Raw genomic sequence first — 23155 nt, 5'->3', positions numbered from 1 at the left:
CGTTCAAAACATTTCCATAAACTGCTTTAATATTCTTTATGGCTACAGAGGCACTGTTTCCCTTCTTGTATTCAAACAGCATTACATGCCAAATGTGTGTCTCACTGTGTATGATCACTATAAGGGATTATAGTATACTAAACTTTACACATTATATAGGCTACACTAAGGTGACATTTAGGTGGTTTGTTTAACTATTATACATGATGTATGTTTTTTTTTGAGGGGGGGGGGTAATGAAAGTGTTCCAAAATGAGACATATATACACAGAATGGACAATGCACTATTTTCAGCATATAATTACATTTGAGAGTAGATTGGTAGAGATCATGGTGAGTAATGGAATCAAATCAGGTATACGTGCATCCAATGCTTAGTATTACTGGCACACAAAAATCATAATCATTGGCTGAAATTCCCCATTACATTTGCTTGGTTGTCAATGAGATACATTCATCCAACATTACCAAATTTTGTCCAATTGGAACCCTTGGCTATAACTCTATAATAACCCTGATGTTTTACCTTCAGCACTTTTCAATTTTTAAAATGCCCAAATTAAAGTGAACTTCTTCAGCTGAACAGGCTAATAAAAACCAAAACAAGGAAGACAGTCCAAAGAGAAGACCACGAAATTCATAATAAAATTCACTGCCTTTACCATTAGAGTTAATAATTAGCAGGGTCATACTGTTGGCCACATAGGAATATGTCTTTGAGAATCAGTTTTTTCGCATGTTTCAATCTATAAGGATTGATCAAGAAGAACATCTGAACATAATTTAAAAATATACAGAATTTAAAATACTAATCAAGCAATATTTAAAGGAAGTGTCCAAATATACATAAAAAATTATGTTTTCATGAAATACTAGAAAAAGGATAGTAATTTTCCACACATACAGTTACTATATTATAATTAACTTTGAGAAAACCTGTTAATAAAACATTTATTTAAATATAATTTTGAGAAGAAAAATGAAGCTTAATTTCCTGTCATATGATGGGCATTCGGCTTGTATTATATAATTATATTTTCATTTAGCTAACATGTGAACATAACATCACTACAAATAATAAATAAATCTAAGCAAAAAATAAAAATAAAGAAAAGAAAATATGAAATAACACTACATTTGAATTACCATTTATTCTTATGGTAAGAAATTTTTATCTATTTTGACTATATGTATACAACCTAACACAGACATGTACAACTTTTGATAATTTATTATTTTCACACAACATAAGAGTTATTTTAATGTCACAGAAAGGGCAAGTTCATTTAATACTTTTAAATTTTTTCCTGTGAACATTGGTGGGTGTCACTTATTTTAAACCATTTGATCCAGAAATTACTAGAAATTTTAATCTTTTGCTACAAACTATTTATGAAGCATATATATATATATATATATATATTGTGGGTCCATGAATTTTTTTGGTTACATGATTCTTAATAATATTTGAGTCAGGAAGAAAAACTAAACAAAAATAACAATTATATTGCAATAAATCACACTAATTATTGTTGGGATTTCCTACAGATTTTACAAGTACAACGAGTGATTAGTGATCTCACTTCTTCACACTGAATGTTATAACAGGTAAAAATATAAAATCACTAAATGTGATAAAAGGACTCTTACTAATAGTGAATGGCATGTAAACAAGTCAGTAATTTTATAGTTAAACATTAGTTGGTTAAATAATCTTCAGTTATTTTGACTGCTAATACCATTAGGGGTGACCTAAATGGGACTAATAATCATCTACTACTTTGCTGCTTCTGAAGTTCTTATTTTCTACATTACATGAACTTCAGAAGTAAAATAGCAAATACGATGACCTACTATTTCTAGTTATTGGCTAAGGACATTTTAAATTACAATGTTTTTACATCAGTGCACAAAGTATTGTAAATAAAAGGACAAGAAACAATGTTATGCTTGTGAGCTAGTTCCTGATATTATTTGTACCACTCAGTTATGGGCTTGTTCTGACATTATTAATGCCGAATTAGTACCAGATGGGCATGAATTTCTAAGGAATGATCGCACCAAATCCAAAAGCAGTGGCTGTTTAATTTATATAAAATCTAACTTAAATGAAGGTGTCTGTTACTATAGTTCTTTAGCATTAATTGAAAATGAACAAATCCTTCATAATGTAATATCTAAAGCATGTAAGGATTATATTTCAGTAGTAATTGTCAGTGATTTCATCCATGGAATTATTGACTGGGATTTCCTTCAGTCTTGTGCAGAAGGAAACACTTTTTGGATCTAAATAAGAATCTTTTTCTCCTGCAACATGTTACTGAATCTACTAGTACTAGACCTTGTTTTAATTTGTACTCTCAATCTGATTAACAATACAAGTGTTAGCAAACCCTTCAATGACCACAATTTTATATAATTTGACATTATTTGTTTGGTGGAAAACTACTTTCTACGACTACAACAGTGGTGGCTATGCAAGAGTGAGTACATTTTTTTAGGGATATATTGTATGGACTGGTTTATGGGCCTTTCTGTTGAGGATAAAAAGTTAAATGTTTTTGAAGACATTATGGATGAAGCTATTACTAAGTATATGCCCCTCTAAACGTAAGAGATGCAAACCATTATGGGCTGACAGAAAGGCTGAGTCCACCAGAAGGAAGAAGTATTATCTTTTCAAGAAGTATAGTGAATCCAAGGAGCATACAGATTATGTTTGGTACAAAAGCCAACTCAATCGTGCCACAAAGAAGCTACGATGGGCCAAGAAACAACCTAAATGAAAACTGGCTGAAAACACAGAGAAGGATCAGAAGTCTTTTTACAGATATGTTAACTCTAAAACTGAAGAATGAGTGGGCCCAATCATTGATGATGATGGTGATGTGGTCACAGATAACACTAAAACATCTAATATTTGAAATTAGCACTTTATCTCTGTCTTTAATGAAGAAATTCTTGATAATATACCAGATCCTATACATACTTTTATTGGTTCTATGGAGCAAGAGTGAAAAAATGTTGATCTATCAGCAGAAATTGTCCAAAAAAAAAAGCTAGATAATTTGAAATATGGTAAAACATCTAGTATTGACGAGTTCTTCTCTTCAGGTCTTAATGAAGTGGTACATAAAATTATTTATCCTCTTATTGAAATTTTCAGAGCAAGTATGGACTCATCTGAAGTCCCGCCGGATTGGAAAAATGCTAATGTTTCACCAAGAAGGGCTCGAGAAAACTACATTCAAATTATAGTCCTGTTAGCTTGGAAAGTCAAACAAGTAAAATTCTTGAATCTTTTATTAAGGATGCCATTATCTTACATCTAAAAACTTTTAATCTAATCAGAGACACAATATGATTTTATCAGTGGGAGATCATGTTTAACCAGTTTAATTACTCACTTAGAAGAAAGGACTAAATACATTGACGAAGGTTGCCTAGTATATATAATTTATTTTGACTTTAGTAAAGCTTTTGATAAGGTTCCCCATGCCAGATTACTTAAGAAGCTTTATGTAAATGGAATATCTTTACAAGTGTTAAATTGGATCCAAGAATTGTTATATAACCATCAACAGTGAGTTGTTATAAATGGCATCATCTGAGTGTTTCTGTTAAAAGTGGTGTGCCTTGAGGTTCTATGCTTGACCCCACTTTATTTATTATTTATAGTAGGCTTTTAAAATTTGCAGACTATACCAAAGTTTATTATTGTATAGCAACTGTAGCTGATGCAGCTTGTCTACAAGAAGATTTTTGGAATATGTTAAACTGGTCAATTGAGTGGTAGATGCTTTTTAATCCCCAAAAGTTTGTTTACATTTGAGGTTCAACAATGAACAATATGACAAAGATATTCTAACGGACAGTCTAACTGAATCTGTTAATGAAGAAAAAGACCTAGGAGTGATTATCCATAAATGTCTTAATGTTAGCAACCAATGTGCTAAAGCTGTGACAGCCACAGATCAGGTTTTAGGTAGGATTAAGAGAACTGTTCAAAATAAGGAATGTAATGTGATGCTTAGATTGTACAAATCAGCTATCAGACTTTACCCAGAATATAATATCCAAGTAATGGTTTCCATATTTTCAAAAAGATGTAGATCTACTTGAAGGAATTCAGAGGAGATTTTCTAAGATGGTAACAGGTTATCATAATTTTCCTTATGAAAGGAGGATACAGAAATTAAACCTCACTACACTTGAAACCCATTGTTTAAGGAGTGACATAATTGAGGTCTTTAAAATTATTAAATGACTTGAAGGATTAAATACTGCAGATTCTTTATAGTTAATCATTCTATAACTAGAAGCCACCAGTATAAAATATGTAAGCATAGCTCCAGGTTGAATTTTAAGGAAATTCTTTTTCTCTTTCAGAGTAGTGGATATATGAAATAATCTTCCAATTGAAACAGTTTCTGTGAGCAGTGTAAATTAGTTTAAGTGCCACCTTCAAAGACATTTAAGACACAGAGACAAGCTTATATTAGCCAGCACACAGCCAGGTCCCTGCTTCGTCACCCTCTGCCCCATCCTCAACATTTGAGAAGAGTAGAGGACACAAGGTAAGCTTACTCACTCTTTAAAAAATTAAAAATTTAAATCCATTTTTATTTTTAAGGAAATCATCTATTCCTTATAATTTCCTATAAAGGGCTGATGTCCGTTACTATCAGCAGTAATTTATTTCATAATCAATCATCCTAATATAAAAATAAAACTACTTTAACTAGAGCCTAGCCTGTCTTTTCCAATTCATAAAATTTGTGAGCTCTTGTCCTATTATCTTCAAAATAAAGCACATAAGATCATCTCTTGCCTCTTACCCTTCTTTTCACAAAAGATAAATCAAGAGACCTTATATCACATCCCTGTAAAATAACCATTCCACTCCAAGAACCATTGTAAGAGCCCTCCTTCGGACTGTTTCAAATACGTCAATTTCCACCCTTAGATACGGAGACCAAAACTATACGTACTCCAAGTGAAGCCTAAATAGTGATTTGTATAGAGATAATTACCTCTTTTGACTTATAATCAACATTCCTATAAATTCACCCTGTAGTTTCATCAACATTACTACTACTAGCAACAGAGAAGTGCTTTGATAGCTTCAGTGACTTATCTACTATTATACCTTGATCCACTTCTTCAGCCATGCAATAATTTATGAGAGTAACCCTTTTTAATTTTGAAAAAGTAAAATAACACTTCAAATGTATTTTTCTTACACATTCGTTTTTAATGGAAATGAGATCAAACAAGATGACTGCATTAATTCTGAGCTGGTTAAGAAAAAATTGAAAAGTTTAAAAAACAATAAGGCTCATGGGTCTGATAATACTTCCTCAAGGTTTTTGAAGGAGGTTAAAGATTTGACATGTGAGCCACTTACTACTATTTTTTGTCAGTCCTTGAATAGTGGGCAGGTACTAGAGGATTGGAAGTTAGCTAATGTAACTCGTTTTTTCAAGGGAGGTAATAAAAACTGTCCCACTAATTATAGGCCTAATAGTCTTACATCAGTGGGAGGAAACATTTTCAAAAGTCTGATAAAAGATCCTTTGCAAAGTCAATTAACAAAGTTTAGAATTTTATTAGATAGTCAACATGGTTTCACTAAGGGAAAATCTTGTCTTATAAATCTTTTGACATGCTTTGACAAGGTTACTGCTAATGTAGATGAGGGTAAGGGTGTAGATTTGGTGTATCTGGATTCTCAGAAAACATTTGACAAGGTGCCACATAAAAGGCTCATAAAAAACATTATCTCTGTAAGTGTGGGGGATAGGTTAGCAAATTGGATAGAAGAGTGGCTGGATGGAAGAAAGCAGAGGGTTGTTACAAATGTAATTCAGTCAAACTGGATTAATGTCCCAAGTGGGGTACCTCAGGGCTCAGTCTTAGAACCTTGCTCTTTTTGATTTACATCAATAAATAGATGAAGGAATGATCACTAAACTACTTAAATTTGCAGATACTATTAAGGTTTTGGGTGTTGCAGGTTGTGAAGAGGATGCTATTGATTCACAAAAGGATTTAGACCTGAAATAGGCTTAGTATGAAAATCTCTTTAAAATTCAGTTACACCAGTCATATATTCGTTTATAAATATAAGACTATACAGAATGGATTAAAAATTTCGATGATTGCTTTATCTTTTAATTTATAAGTTTGCAACTAAATTACTGCAAAACTAGTGGTCGATGTGGATACATTTACTTTTTGATTGAAACTAATTTATGTCAACTTACACGTAATTAATTGTACTTTGGTAGAATGATAGTGTTATTATAATATTGCAACGTAAAATGAAAAAAAAATGTAACTTTACTAACAGTATAGCATTAACACATTAATATTACTACTATTACGGCTGGTTTAACTTCTACTTCTAACATTTCGTAGAGCCTCAAGCTTTATAACTAACATTATGTTTTAAGAATCGAAATTTAAATTTGAACGAAGATAATAGTAATAGTAATAACTAGAAATAAAATGCGTTTGGTTACTTATTAGAATCAATAAATATACTAATATTGTAATTATACTCACCCCATAGTTGCGCTTTCTTTAGTCATAAGTATTATATATCCCTAAACCGACAAAAAATCCAAACACACTTCAACTATTAATGCAAATTGAAATTTTTGAGAATTTGCAGTTTTTTTTCTCCTCCTTCACCCTAAACGACTGTATTTCGAAATACTAGCCCCAGCCATAACAAAAGCAATGATTTGAACGCATGCGTAAAGCAACTGATATAACCCTAACTCACGTCCATCTCGACATCGACGAGATATGGTTGGTATTGACTTTTCTATATCAGTTTCACTACGGTGTTAATTATTGGTTAGTTCTTATTTTATCTTACTGTGGTTTTAAATTATCAGCTCTTTCGATATGTTTATGTGTTCAGAAAAAGAATTTTTTGGAGTATAAAGAACACTGCTATAAATAAAAAGATTATTTTATGCATGGTATGGCAACACCAGATGCACCAGCTTCTGCTCAACCAGTTCCAGGTGAGTTTAGTTAGGCCTAGCTGTAGTGTTGCAACTAAAAAGTAAGAGTAACTAAGCCTAAGCGTAAAGTAAAGTAATGATAATTAAAAATAAACTATTTTAAAAGGATTATGTATGGTCAACGTTATGATACGTCTAGTATTGTGCGTGTGAAATTAAAATAAATAGTCATAGTTACTAGTACTAATACTAATATGGTGTTATGCAGAGATTATGAAATGTACTTTGAGGCTCCATATAATTTATAAAGAGCTTGATAAAAAAAATGAAGAAAAATATCTATAGTATAGATGTGAGAAATATATTAGCAAATTGGATAGAAGAGTGGTTGAACGGAGGAAAGCAGAAGGTTGTTATAAATGGAGTTCAGTAAAACTGGATAAATCATTTAATGTTACAAGCTGGGTACCTCAAGGCAGTCTTAGGACCTTTTTTTATTTATATCAATGACATAGATGAAGGAATGATCACTAAACTACTTAAATTTGCAGATAATATTAAGGTCTTCGGTGTTGCTAGCCGTGAAGAGGATGCTGCTGATTTACAAAAGGATTTAGATCATTAAGTGAGTTGGGCAAATAAATATAACAGAATTATTACTGTTAGAAGTATTATTAAGATTTTTTTACATTGAGTGTTGTGTCAAAAATAAAAATAGTTATAACGGTAAGTAATTCAGTAATTAATAATACTATCATTAATAGCAAGGTATAAAGTACAGGTTGGTTCTGCTGGCCAGTTGCCTTCCTGTGGTTTGGAAAACACGTGGTAGAACCTATATGAATTTGTGGGGCATCTTTTTTGCAATGTTGAGTATGAACATTGAATTCAAATCTGAAACAGTGACTTTCCGTGATAGTTATCCACAATTCTCTACAGTCTACTCCCCCTTCAAAGGGGCATTTTACCACTGAGTCCAAATTGGTGGTATGTGCCCCCCTTCCCCCAGGTTCTGTCATTTATAGTTTGGAATTAGAGACAGCACAATACTTCCTGGACAAGGCACTGATGAATGTGCTGCAGCAGGACTCCACAACTGGAGAGAGAGGAAAGCCTATGTTTTGGCTAGTAATAAACTCCTCGGACTTGTAAATAAATAAGTAGTAATATTAATAATTGAGTTAAATTGACATTTTGTTTGAAATACATTACATCCATTTTAATATAAAAATAGACTTCATAAAGTTATTCAAAATTAATAATTACATATGTGGTAAAATAACATTACTTTTGCTATGAAAAGTAAACTTTAAGTCATATTTCCAATCACTTTTCAAAAGTAACATTAAATTTAAAATATAATTCATTGTCTTGTAGTCTTTGTTCTTATTAAAGCTTATTCAATATCTAAGGTTAAAGTAGAATACTTTCATTTGCCTTAGTGTGTAGCATAACATTTAAGGACAAAAAGGGGCTTATTAGACACCTGTCCCATCCATTAACCCAAAAAACTTTAAAAGTAATAAAAATAAGAACAACCACAAAGCCAGTCTTTATCTTTTACATATTTATCAAGCCTTCTCTTACATTTTCTGCATCCACCACATCTGAAGGCAACCCATCCCAAAAGTCAACTACCCTGTTAAAAAAATAAAATTTGCAACTGAAAATGACTCCTGTCTTGCTAAAATCTATTATAGTGTCACCTCGTATTACCGGTAATTCATACCATTAATTTTGAAAAAGTTTATGCATTTACATTTTTAGTTCTCTTAACAATCTTAAGCACTTCAGTCAGTTTCTCTCCAACTCTTCTGTTTTAAGAGAAAACAATTACAAAGATCTTAACCTGACTTAGTGTGACAATCTTTCCATCCAAGGTATCATACTAGTAGCCATCCTTTGAACCATTTTCAACAATTCAATGTCCTTTTTAAAGTAATAAGGAAGGGCTGAAAACAATTCTCCAAATGTGGCTAACCTTTGAGATATGATGTAAATATAGATTAAAATCCCATTTGCCCTCCCAAGAGCTTAAATGGGTTAAAACTGATCAGTTAGAACACCAAAATCCTTTTCTTCCTTAAATGCCATTAAGCTTATTCCCATAAAAATTATACTTATAATTAAATTATGATAACCCACATGTATTACCTTACAATTCTTGTAATTAAAAACCATCTGTTGTTTATTGCCCAATGCACTAAGTAATCTAAATCCTTTTATAAAGCAACATCATCATCTTCACAGCCTGCAACACCCAAAACCTTAATACCATTTGCAAATATAAGTAATTTATGAGTCTTACCTTCATATGTATCATTGTTGTAAGTAAAAAAAGAGCAAAGGTACTAAGATTTAGCCCTGAGATTTCCCACTTGTGACTGAACTTAATGTATAATACAACAACCGTCAGATTTCTTCCATAGTCATTTTTTGAGTCAATTTGTTTCCCACACCTATATGTATACAGATAATTTTTCAAAAATAATCTTACCTTCCCTAACACTACAGCTATTACTCAACTGCTAAGGTTTCCATCCTTTGCCCATCTAAGCATAGGTCTGATTTTTTTATTGCCTGCTCCAGTCTTTTATTCCCCACTTAATTGCCCTTGGCAATATCTGTAACGTGACACTCTCCACCTACATCAGTCTGCCATCTATCCGTTTTCTTGATAAAGTGTTCACTAACAGGTTTCTTTGTACTATGACCATTAAAAATACTTTGAGCATTCTTTGTGTTACCTAATTGATTTTCAAAAAAAAAATTGTTTGGCAAGCTGACATAAGCATGAATTCCCAGATTACCATTTCTGGCACGGAAGCAAATCAGGTCTCTCCTATCCCATCTTTGATATCTAGTATCCCCCAACAGTTGGAGGGAGGGGTAGCTCTTAGTTGAGGCTATCCTAACCTTATTCTTAGTGAGATGGAGACATATTTGATCTGGGGGTATTTTTCCAGGGGTCTAAGGTTGCACTTGTGAGCAATCCTGAACATTCTGGAGAGAATTTAGATTTGGTTTTTCCAGTGTCTTCTTTTACTCTGTCAGCTTTTCATGAGGTCAGTTTGTGTCAGCTAGCTCTGGCTCCTTTTTTATAGTTGGTCAATCAAGTGTGTGATGTTTTGGGTCTTTGCCAGGTGCTTTTGAGTTTGTGCCTTCCTTCATGGTGGAAAGGTTCTCTGGGTGAATATTTAGTTCTCCCTCCATCCCCTAATATTGTGGTTCATGAAGGGAAGTTTACTGCTCAGTTATGTGAGGAGACAGCAATGCCATGTTTGTCAGAACAACATGCTTTCACCTACCACCACCAGGTGGATGTGATTTTAGATTCTCAAAGAATAAACCCACTCCTGGAAATATGGGGTTCCAGAATGGAATCTGTGATCAACCTGAATAGATCACAATTTTCTAGGATTCGCCTGACCCTAGCTACAGTTCCGAGATATTTATCATTCCTCCAGCTTTTTTCGGAAGCCTCTCAGCGATTACCAATCAATCTGACGATGAGTTGGGACCCATGTTGGCATATAGCTTGGTTCAGTTGTCACCTTCTGCACTGTCCCTAGTCTCTTGACTGGTGTGTTGTTAGGATTTGTTGGGTGAAGATGCATTGTTGGAAGGCATTCATCTACTGGTTGCTGCCCTCTGGGAGTTACATGAGGTCTCCTTTTTCTGATCTTTGATTTTTGTGCCTGTTCCAGTGTCTTTGGAATCATGGGTTGATGTTGCCTGTCTGCATTCATTTCTGTCACCCTTGGCTTCTCAACTCCTACATGGAGTCATACTACCACCCCTACACAAGTGTCCTGACATCAGCCACTCAGTTCATTGGTACCCAGAATTGATTCCACCCATATCTACAAGGTTCCTCCACTCAGTTGGAATGCCTACAGTGGTGGTGGTGACTACTGTATGCCTTTGGAGTCTGTGGGGACTCAGCTGTGAGAATGTCTGGAAAATCTTTAACACAGATCCATGGGTACTACAGGTCCTTGCATCGATATTAGTTGTTCAGTTCACATCTCCACCACCATTACTCCCCCTCCCCCCAACCTATAGTGTTTCTGACTCCTGCAGATCCTCGGTTTCAAAACTGTGTTCCAAAGTTATCAGAGATTTGTTGGTTGAGGGAGCAGTGGAGAGAGTCATCCCAGTTCTTCCAGGGTTTTATTCCTGCCTGTTTGTTGTGCCCTATAAGACAGGAGATTGGCATCTGGTTATCAATCTTTCTTGTCTAAATCAATTCCTCGATCTTTCAGAATTCACGATGGAGTCATTCCTCACTCTGCTTTGGCATTTTTCACCAGGACTACAAATGACGAAGTTCGATGTTACTGATGCCCATCTGCACAGTTCCATAGCAGAGTTGTCCTGCCACTATATACATTTTGTACACAAGGGTCAGGTGCTGCAGTTCAGAGCTTTACCATTCAGACTAGCATTGCCACCATATGTGTTCTGCCAAATCTTACAAGCTTTTTTCTCAATACCACTATTCCATAGGCTTGTGTGCACACCATTAGATGGATGACTGGTTATTGTTGGCACCATCTCATCACTTGGAGGAAGGTCATACTCAGATTCTGTTTTCAGAAGCAACCAAGGCAGGCTTTATTTTCAGAGGCATGAAATATATTCTCACTCCAACTCAATTTATCGTCCATCTGGGTGTCTTTTTCAACACTTGTTGGGCTCCGCTGACTCTTATTCATATTCTCCTTCTCCCACTGTGAGTATGGTTGTTTCTCTTTTGGGGATATGGGCATCACTCAAATCTCTTATTCCTTTGAGATGAGAGCACATAAGATCCATTCAATGGTCTTTACATGACCAATGGATCATGAACAGCAATCCACTGTCTTCCCCAGTCTTCTTATTCAGGATCAACATCTTCAATCTTAAGTGGTGGTTAGATTGGAACAATACTATGATAGGTGTTCCTCTGCCACCACCTCATCCAGAGATCTATCTCTTCACAGATGTGTTGCTTCAGGGATAAGGTGCATATGTCAGCAGTCAGGAACTCCAGGGCCTATGGATAGACAATGAGGCTTCTCAACACATCAGTGATGAAGAACTTCTTGCTATTCTAAGGGCGATGACTCAAGGTCTGGACTTACTGAGGGGAAAAATCATCATGCTTCACTCCAACAAATCCATGGTGATGTCTTACATTTCCTATCAAGGGGCACTCAGTCCAGATCTCTTTGTTTTCTAACATTGGATCTTCTGTATTTGGGCTACTCCCATTATATCATTCTACTAGCTTGCCATGTTTAGGGGGTGATGAATTTGGTTGCAGATCAATTGTTTCGACCCAGCCAGGCTCTCCCAACAGAATGTATGCTGCATTACAAGGTTTCCATTGGATTTGCCACTCATTGGAATACTCAACTACCAGCATTTTGGTCTCCAGTATCTCACCCTCAGGCATTGGAAATAGATGCATTCAGTCAGGACTTAATGGGGTTGCACCTCTATGCCTTCTCACCAATTCGTTTGTTACCCAGAGTCTTAGCTATGATTCATTCAACCTCTTGTCATGCTCTGTTGATAGCATCGGATTGGCAGTGCTCAACCCTGGTTTCTGCTTCTGTGGTACCTTCAAGTGTGTCTATGTCTTCCACTTCTTCTTTGGCCATCTCTGTTGAGGAAGCCATGATCCAACATCGTACACCCAGCCATCCTGAAGCTCAACCTTCATGCATTGAGGTTATGCAGTTCTTTACATGACATCTGGGTTTCACTTCTAAGGGTGCCATGTATCTGTCTCTGCACAGTTCCACAATAGACATTTATCAACGAAATTGGCATATATATCGACAATGGTGTATTGTGAGGAGGTTGAACACACTTTGTCGAGAAGTGTCAACCACAGCTTGTTGTTTGACCTGGCTCTGTGACAAGGGTTTAGCATCTTCCACAGCTGCCTTATCGACTATATTTAGATACTCGAAGAGATGAAACTTATTTCAGTCCCCAGTGCTCCTCGGCTTCTTGAAGTGGTTCCGGATCTTTCGTCCCAAAAACACCATTTCAGTTACTTAAATGGGATATTAAGGTGGTATTACTTGCTCTTTCTAGACATCTGTTTCAGCCCTTAGCCTCATGTACCATGTTTCACCTTTCCCTTAATGTTTATTATTTGTTGCTTGGGGCCTGTGGACGTCATTGGTCGGAGTTGTTTGCACTGCATGTGCACAGGATGCTTTATCATTCTATGTACGTTCTCATATACCCAGACAGGTCCTTTTTACCTAAGACACCGGAAACTGGGGAACGGGATAAATCCTTTTCACAAATTCATTTTGACCACTTTCTCACCTCTATAACCAATCGGATCCCAATTGTTTGGTATTTCCAGTGAGGGCCTTAAAATGTTATGTTGCCTGCATTAACGCCTTTCGAGGTGCTAGACAATGACTTTTTATTCATTGGGATCCTCCAGTTCCCAGGATTTATCCCAGGTTATCTTGGCAAGATGAGTACAAAAATTGATCCATATTACTTATTCTGGGCTCTCTTTGGAGGTGAGGAGACTTCTATGCATCATGTCTTATCAGATTTGCCACATTTCTATGTTCTTAGCAACCTGGTTGCTAGAAGACATTGTGTGGGCTGGTATGGTGACCTCCCCCAATTCTTTTATCTCGCATTATATGCAGGATTGGGCAGTATCTTCCTCTGAGTGTTTTTGACTACCCCCTGGAGCTATCTTAACCACATCTGCTTGATTATAAAGAGGGATAAGTATCTTCATTACTAATCTTGTCTTTTTACATTCCAGGATCCATTACCTCTTTTTCAGGAGTGTATCCCAGACATTTGTGATTTAATCAAACCAAATCTTCATTAGCAACCATTAACAAAATATACTTTATCTAAGTTGCAATAGGCTATGTAGAAATGAGGTGTTCCATAAGACCACTTAGAGCCAGACCGGGTGGTATTACTGTACTATGCTGGACCATTGCTCATAAACTATTATGATCATTGGATTGAATAAATTGGGGTCGGTTTACTTTTAAAAGTTTAGGAAACTTGGTTCACCTATTGCACTGTTTTCAGAGCATTGTTCCTCAGGACTTCCAATGTGCATTACTCCATCCCTCAATATTCTGCTAGTGGAGCTAGGGAGTCCTTACCACACCTGATTTCCTTTTTTTTCCCAGATGTTGTTAGGAGAGGCACCAGCCTACATGGGAGCTTACTTGAAATACTGGTTCAGATTTGATGCTTGGCTATCTGGTTGGGTTAAGCTTGGCCCTTATTTTTGATCATATTGCTTCAGTACATTCTTCATGGAAGAGGGTCCATTGTCTTCTCGTAATTCCAAATGCAGAGTGGTCCAATCCTTGCTTGAGCACAGTTTGTACAATGTCCTCCCCATAATTCCAGGGACAAGTGGAATTTAGCTTGTCCACGTGGTTGGGGAGTGAGGATGAGTGTTCATAATTACAGACTGGATGAGTTCCATTTCTTCAGGTTGAGTATGGCATACAGGATCCCATTATTTTGAGTTTGGGGGTGTTGCTTTTTGGACTTCTTCAGGTTGAGGAGAAGGTTTGTCCACTTCGGTATTGCTTACCTTCTCATCATGATTCCAGTGGCTTGAAATGCATCACTCTGTAGTTACAGATTGTGATCTACTCACAAGTATATATATTGCAGTCCAAATGCTCTAGCCACCAACATGGGATTTAGGGAACATAGTCCTATAATTCCAACCCCAAGTAATGGAACCTTGGCTACCGGGTTGGGGCGTGGCCAATAGTGATGATGGATCCTGTCAATTTCTACTATCAGTGCATGAATTAGGTTCTGGGTGAAGAGCATACCTGTTCTGGATCTGGTGAGATTCTCCCACTAGGGTACTAATCTTCTAATGGCATGCCCACGATCTTTGCAAATGCATTCTGAATGGATAATGCCCTCATCGGCCCCTCCACCTTATCAATTTGGTACTAGCTGTAGTGTGAGCAGAGTTAAATATGTTTTGGAAGTTAACATTTTCTTAACACGAAAATGTATTTCCAATAATATTTGCCTCCTTTTACACTCTCCTACCCTTCCTCCTCACTAATAGCCAGTGTTAGAGATTGTGTGAGTCTCAAGAAAGTGATAATATTATCTGAAAGAGGTGCTTATATATAGTACCAGGATAGAGGACACATTGACATAGGCGGTGAGTGTCACGAGACAGATATCACCAAGGGCAATTAAGTGGATAATATAAGACTGGAAGAAGCAAGAAAAAGTCAGACCAATGCTTAAATGGGCAAAGGAAGGAAACCTTAGCAATTGAGTAATAGCTATAGTGGAAGGAGGAATAAATATTATTGGAAATATATATTTTCAATTTAAGAAAATTTTAAGTACCATGTTCTTATAAACAGCTCTTATAATTTCTTTTATTAATTATTTACAGTAGTAATGAACTTTAAGTATCATATTTTTTTAGTCCTTTGCTAATTATTTTATCTTTTATCTGCATAAGCTATGCATTTTTTTTTAAACTCTTTAAGATATTACTATTTTATTATTGCAGAAACATTTTTCAATAACCTTTAAATTTATTGTATTTCTAAAGTGAGTTTTCATTCTCAGGAACCGATGCAAGTAAAGTAATCAAAAGAAGAAAAACTTCTGATATTAGAGAGTAAGTAACTAGCACTTGAAAATAATTTGAATTAAGGTTGTAATTTGTACACTTTATATGTATTGGTTTGGTATTCAAACAAACTGAGGACTTTAATGTCTACCTTTGTAGAAATCTTTATGAGTTATAGAGGTATTTTTAATATTTATGCAAACAGTACTGAAGCTCTTAGGTTTAAATTCACCAAATTATATTTAAAAGATAGTCCTGTATTTGTTTGCAAAGTTTGATAATATTTAGATATAATGATCAGTTTATAGAAGAACAAAAAGCATTATTGATGTGTATTGATGATGTGTTTTATTTATACATGTAACTAAACTACAAGTCAAGTTTTAATACTTTTACACTTACCCTACTATTATATTTATTTAGTAACCCTAATGATATAAACTTTCCAAAAATTAAAAGCAGTTAAAATAATTTTAATATGCTTACAATACTATAAACTTTTTGTTTTTACTAGTCTGCAAAAAGTATTCCTGCAGTAGCTGACATTTAAATATCAAGGCTGTTTACATTCAGTAACATGTTTAGACAATTGAAATAAAATACCCCTTTTTCTAGTATTTGGTAAATGCAAAAATTCCATGTAATCTAGAATGAAGTTAAGATCCACTATTACAGACCAAGTTTCGAGACTTTCACATGTCTTCTTCAGTCCAACTTTTGTTTGTGAAAGAAATACACACACACAGTTTATTTTATAGCAGAAGTTTCAAATTGCTTCAGGGCACAAGTCATCAGAAAGAGGTTTAGCTTAAAGTCACTTTAGGAGGTGTGAAACTATTACAATCTTTGGATAAGTAAACTAACCACATTTTATTCTTTTAACATAATTTCTAGTTTTATATATTGTTTGAGCTGATTTCTAGTTTATTTGATAATTAGGATTCCTCATGTGTAGAAATATAACATTATTTGTTTTACCATTTTTAATATCCCTTTTATGTTCTGCAAGTCATCTATCTAGTTTCCTTCCTGTTTTACCAGAATGAACATTTTTTTGTAGGATTGGCATGGTTTTATATAGACATCATGCCCGTTATTGTGATGTTTAGACTTGTTCAAGGTTAAGAAATTTATTGATGTTGGGATATTTATAGACAAATTTAAATTGTTGTTTAACATACATTTCTCAAAAGCCATAGTACTAGAACTGCAATTGATACTAAGTATTTTATTTCTATTTTCACATATAGATGTAACTAGTTGTTATTAAAAAAAATGTCTTCCTTGCCTTTCGATGATAGGCCTTTTTAATAAAACCAATAGGATACTGTAGCTATTTGAGACTTGTATAAATATTTTTGATTGAATTCTGGTAGACTTATCTATGAAATACTGATTGATATTCCTTGTTGAATTTGAACTCATGCTGTGAACATAACATGTGGCTAAAAATTTCAGAATATCCTTTATGCATTGTAGAGTATATGTCACTTACTCATAATTTTTCATTCTCTTAACTTTCATGTGACTTATTGTGAAGTGACAGGTGATCTTGCATAAGTTCTACTTTTCTGCCATAATTTAGATTTTGTGCTGACAACTTTGAAAGTATGTTCTTTCTGATATATCTATTTCCACCAGAATCGGAATTTTTATGACTTAGTTGAAAGCCTTATTTACATAATTAGCCTGTAGTGTGCAGGGTAACTTTGTAGATACATTTTTGGTTTCAATAGTTCAATATAGTTGTGCACTTGTATTCTTGTCTTCCTGGCAGGTATCATGTTTTTGTGGAAGCTTAATTTGTGTAGCACTCAATAATTTTTTTTCTATGAAGGTTGATCCTTTACTTAGAGCTAATCACCTTCAGAGTTTGCAGAGCTGGATTTGTAGACTACAGTGTAACCTTGATTCTGACAACACTTTTGCTGGTCTTTTTTTTTTCTCTCGGGTATATTTTCAGTATTTCGGTTACATCTGAGGATGCTTGTGTCATGTGAAGCTACTCACTACTTGAATCATTCATTCATCCAACCTTCATGTGATATTGGATTTGCTCAGAAGTATTTTGAAGCTAGGACTGTTTTTATATTCTCCTTCCACTCTTTCTTCTGAAGATTTTCTTCCTTCAGTTTGGTTATGGGGGGGGGGAGGCTTCCATATTGTTTTTCTTTGACCCATTGTCAGTTTTCTGCTCTGAATGCTAGGATTTGTCTCATTTTTGGAACATTCTTTTTCTGCACCAAATATGTCCTCTCTGAATTGGTAATGATAGCCTCTCTTTACATGGCAATTCCCATGGATCATATTAATTTGAAGCAGAGTTAATGGTATCTTGTCCCTTTGTGGAGTTTATCCTTGGACCTTTAGTTCTATTGAAATTTCTTCTACTATTCTAGATTACCTCCAACTGTGGCTCCTTTGTCAGTTCCCACTGTATATTATCCTTCTTCCATTTTCTCTGGATCCCTCATCTTTTTGCTGATGCCTCTCTCTCTCTAGGGCTTTGGTGATATGTTGGGGATCTGTCATCTTTTGGGATTGTAGTTTTCTCAGATATCCCATTCTCTTTTCACTCTGCTGGAGCTTTGGCTGTTCAACTTGAGTATTGAGTTTTCCTGTACTTGTTACACCATTACTTTGTTGTAGTACTAACAGACAGTTTGACTGTAGTGGCATATATCAACAGTCAGAGTGGGACTCAATCTCACAGCATTTGTTTGCTGTGGTTTCTCTTCTTCTTTGGCTACATTCAGATTGTATTTTTTTTAGCTGATATTTCATTGCTTGTGCCAAAGGTTTGGTCATCCTAGTGACAGCAATTGCTTTTAGTGTATCTTGGGAAAAGTTTTTCTATATGCCTATCCTATGCTTCTTCAGATATTGGCCAAGATCAGTTGGTCCTATTGTCCAGTTTTTCTTATAGCTCCCTGTTTGTCTGTACTATGGTTTCTCTGATTCTGTTCCATTACGTTTTGGGGACATCTTTCACAACAACTACATTTGTCATCTGCAGCTTTATGGCTGGCTATCATACAGTCCTTTGTTAGTAAATCTAGCTTCTCTTCTTCAGCAGCTCAAATATTGTCACATTCTTGCATATATTCCTCGCTGGCAGTATATCACTCTCAATTGTCTCTCTTTAGAAGGTGATGCCTGTGGAATTCGGTTTCTTGTCTTTATCTAACCCATCAGCAGCTTACCTCAATTTTTTTATATATGTTTTTCACGATTGGAGCTTGTCTACTTCTATTGCAGGTTACAGAGCTACACTCTCAGCCACTTTCAGTAGTGAAAAATGTCACATTACAAGTTCTTTCTCTGGCTTTTTGATTACATCTTTCAAGAGTAGCAAGACATTGTAATTAGTGGGATTTAGTTCTGATCTTAAGTTACTTTTCCTGAACCCTTTGCAACTTTTTACTTTAGTATCTATTCTTAACACTGTATTTTGTTATTCTCATCTGAGGAGAGGTGATCAGACTTTTTTGCCATTGATGTTTCTCATACTCTTTTCTTCTTTCCAGAGAGGCTCTGTCCTCATATTTTGATAGTGTTTTCTTACTATAGGTTTGAACTGAGAGATGTTCAATGCTATTTTTTCTCCTATTATGTTACATTCTCTGACCAATCTTGACTCTCCTTATATGTGGCCAGGGCTATTTGTTCCTATGTTGTAAGAACATAATCTTTTTGAGCAAATCAGCATAGGTTATTTTTACCTTATGACGATTCTTGTTCCATGTATCTTGCTCCTTCTACATTAAATAATTAATTTGTGCAGCTGAGCTGTTTTATTTATCAAGATGTCCTTGACCATCTTAAGCTTGGATTTTAAATTAAATCTAATCATGTTCTCCATTTGGCTGTCTTTGGTCTATCTTTAGCACAGGGTTTCTTCAACGTTTTTTGTACCTCAAGATTCACTTAGTTATTTGGCACAATAGTAAAAGCCCACATATACAATTAATGACTTGTAAATTAGGGCAGTCACGATTGTCCTGGTCCATGATAGCCCATAACTGTGTGTCTTACAGGCTGGCCTGGGAATAAATCTGCATATATTTTTTTTGCTATTTTACCTACATCACATTGCTCTATCTTCAGTTTCAGGATTTCATTTGCCACCTATCATTAGAGTCCATATTCTCTGAGTTTTTGTATATTCTGTCCAACACCTATCATTAACCATTTTAGGGTATCTGGTATTATTAATGATTTTGGCTTCACAACAAGAAAGGTAAAATAATTAAATGCAGTCTGTTCATATGTATGAGAATTTGTCCTGTCAGGACTTTTTAACCTCAGTTTTTGCCTGAGGCAACTCGAGTATTTTTATATTGCACAACACTTATATTCACAAATCTAGGAGTATTTGAGGTTGAGAAATTACTTGTTTATAAGAAAAACAAAAAAACATGCTTTCTCCTTCTGTGAGACTGTGTGTTTGTTTATTCAGTTGGACCTCTTGCTCTCCATGTCACATATTATGCCCTTTAGAAGTGGACAGAGGGTGTCATCTAGTGGTTGATGATACCTTTGCAGTTAGGCTTCCCACCTTCATATACACATCCTTGTGTGGCATTAGAGATGTGTGAAACAAGACTTGTGGAATTATGTTTTGAAAATAGTTTATTCACATGCATGGGACAATACTACAGATCAAAATGAAACATGGAATGGCTGTGGACAATCCTTTATTCCCAATTCTTTGTAATGTCTTTTGGGAGTATTTCAAAAATTAATTCCTTCTGATATATAATGACATTTTCTGTTTGGCAAACAATAGAAATGATTTTCAAACCTTTTTCTAAAAGATTAACAACCTTCACAATACTATTAAGTTTAAAGGGGAATTGTAAACCAATGATTTGCTTCAATTTTTCGAAATTTTCGTTACTAGAAAAGGAATGGGACCTGTTCTTTCTATCCATAAAAATACATACAAACAAAGCCAAGCTCACTCTTTTTCTTGCTGCTACAAAATTGCTAAAACATAAATTATAGCTTTAGTGATTTTAAGGGCTTATAGAATGTGTCGCCAAATGACCCTTGAAGATGAAATTGAAAATATTTATACAGTTTTTGCATGGACACAGCATCCTATAAGTGTTGTTTAAAATGCCATCAAAAGGCAAGTGAGACATTTTGTATGAATTACAACCAACAAAATCTATATGTGCAAATAATACACTTAGTACCAACTATAGGTCTAGTATTGTGGCTTTAGAAAAAATGTCAAAAATATTACAATTTCAATTTGTCTGTAAATATCCCAACATCATTAAAATTTCTTAACCTTGAACAAGTCTATACATCACAATAAAGAGCAAGATGTCGATATAAAACCATGCCAATCTTATAAAAAAAAGTTTATTTTAGTAAAACAGGAAAAAAATTAGATAGAAGACTTGCAGAACATAAAAAGAATATTAAAAATGGTCAAACAAATAATGCTATTTTTCTACACATGAAGAATCTTGATCATTATGTCAACTGGAAATCATCCAAATTAATACATAAAACTAAACATTATATCATAAAAATAATTTTGGAAAGTTCACTTGTCCAAATATTCCCAAACTTGAACACCTCTGATGATCATTTTATGCTGAGCCTCTGCTATAACATAGGATGGTTGTATATTTTTTTCACAAAGAAATGTTGGACTGACAAAGACATGTGGAAGTGTCAAAACTTGTCTATATATATAAACTTTTTGTTCCATAATAGTGGGTCTAAACTTCATTTTAGAACCCTTTTTCTCTTCTTATGCACATATTGTAATAATATTTATGAAAATTGTTTAAAGTAGAATGGCATTGTACATGTACGATTCCTAGTAAACTATTTTTTCAATTTGTTGCAATTTATATATGGTATAATAATATTTGTATTTTTACATTTAATTGTATTTGTAGCACTTATTATTCTTGTTAAAATAAAAAGTAGAAATATATCTTCAAGATATGCCTTTTTATTGTCAGTGAGAAAAAAAAGTATGCATACTTAAGGTCTTTGAATATGAAACTACAGTAAGGTTTACAAGCCAATCGATTGCCAGCTCATTATGTACCAGTGTCAAGTTAAATATTGAACTAAACACATAAGAAAATGCACATAATTATCAGGAATAATCAGTTTATAGCATGATTTAGGCCAACCATCAATTGGCTATAATCCATTTAACCATTTTCTGCCAAAGGTTAGCCTTAGCAGATAGGTAGAATATGATGTCATTTTGCTATATTATAACTTTTATAAAAAAAAAGTTTTTATTAGTTTCATTAGTTGTAACCATTAATAATATTAACAAAATAGCTAAATTTTTGTGCATATAAATCCTATGAAATATAAGAATATAGATTTTGTTTGCGTGTTTGATATTGTACATTAATAGAAGGTATTGCTTTTGATATGTTTGGAAGTTTTGATATTCAACAGCCAGTAGACTAAGAAAGTTTTGGAGCTTAATTATTAGTAAGCTTTATGCTGATTGATTGATATACTAGGTTGTTAATTGGAATGGATGAATCTCTGAATGTATTTTATTGAAATTTTAAAACTGTTTGAGAACTGTGTTACATTGCTGCTGTTAATTGAGAATTTTCAAAAAGGGAAATTCTCTAAGTGAAAGTTCTTTTCATTTTAATATGTAGCACTTGTTGACTATATGATAAAACATTTCTTATTGTTGTCCAACATGTCCAATGGTAGTTAAAAAATAAAATGTCCAAAAAAAACATCAGGTCAAAGACATTAACCATTGTTGTCTTCATTTTCTTTGATTCCTGCCACTACATCAGCAACTAAATCTCTCCATAAAATACAAAGTATGCCTATTGAATTTTATGACAAACTGGTAGTATTACGGAAGAAGGTGGAAATATTTCATCACATTTCAAGTATGTTTTCACTTTCCACTCCAAATAAGCCACAAGATGTCAGATTCATGCAATATCATCTTGGCATTACTGTATACATTCATAGAATGTTGCCTGATGAAAAGAGAGATATTTTTATCTCCTTTATGCCCATGCTAAATGTTCAAGCAATATCTGTTTCCACATTATTGAAAATCTCTAAGTATGGGACTTCTTTCACAAGATGCGCCAAATCTACAAACATCCCACAGGAAACCTTCGTAAATACAGCCAAAATACAGGTGTTCAGCAGAAGATCAGTTCCTTAAATAAGGAAGTCCCTGATGTCAAGAGATGGACAATTAGTGGTATATGATAATTGATTAATTAATGGCCTAATTATTTGGATAATTTGATTAATCAATTATCTTTATACCTCTATCCATGGTACATACAAGTAAATGAACGAAAGAAAGAAAAGTTAGCAGCAGATACAGTTGTTTTCCTTCTACTCAGCAGTTTAAAAAAAATTAAATAAGTTGGTGGCAAGTGCAGCTAGCCAGTTGTCTTCTCTCTTGTCAGCAGCTAAAAATGAGCTAAAGTGGCAGATAGCCTTGGTAGCTTTTCCATAACAAAGATAGGGTAAGCTGGTTTGGTGGCAATATTTCAATTTCTTCGATAGTTGGGATAATTGAAAG

General features: G+C 34.4%; 2 protein-coding genes across 2 annotated transcripts in view; one reads left to right on the top strand and one right to left on the bottom strand.

Annotated features, from left to right (window-relative positions):
- The window catches only part of LOC106460914 (homer protein homolog 2-like), a 29137-nt gene extending 22391 nt beyond the window's left edge, over positions 1–6746 (bottom strand). The window contains exon 1 of the mRNA XM_013920672.2: positions 6568–6746. Coding sequence (XP_013776126.1) covers positions 6568–6593 — 26 coding nt within the window. The 5' untranslated portion in view covers positions 6594–6746. The remainder of the gene's footprint in view (positions 1–6567) is intronic.
- A 60-nt stretch (positions 6747–6806) lies between these two features.
- LOC106460913 (aryl hydrocarbon receptor nuclear translocator homolog) overlaps positions 6807–23155 on the top strand; it is a 153594-nt gene continuing 137245 nt past the window's right edge. The window contains 2 exon segments of the mRNA XM_022387718.1: positions 6807–7037; positions 15591–15642. Of these exon segments, the coding sequence (XP_022243426.1) occupies positions 6986–7037; positions 15591–15642 (104 nt within the window). The 5' untranslated portion in view covers positions 6807–6985.

Source organism: Limulus polyphemus, unplaced genomic scaffold, assembly GCF_000517525.1.
Source record: "Limulus polyphemus unplaced genomic scaffold, Limulus_polyphemus-2.1.2 Scaffold861, whole genome shotgun sequence".
In the NCBI taxonomy this organism is placed as follows: Eukaryota; Metazoa; Arthropoda; class Merostomata; order Xiphosura; family Limulidae; genus Limulus; species Limulus polyphemus.
Note: the sequence above shows the minus strand (reverse complement) of the source record. Positions and strands in the feature narration are given on the sequence as shown.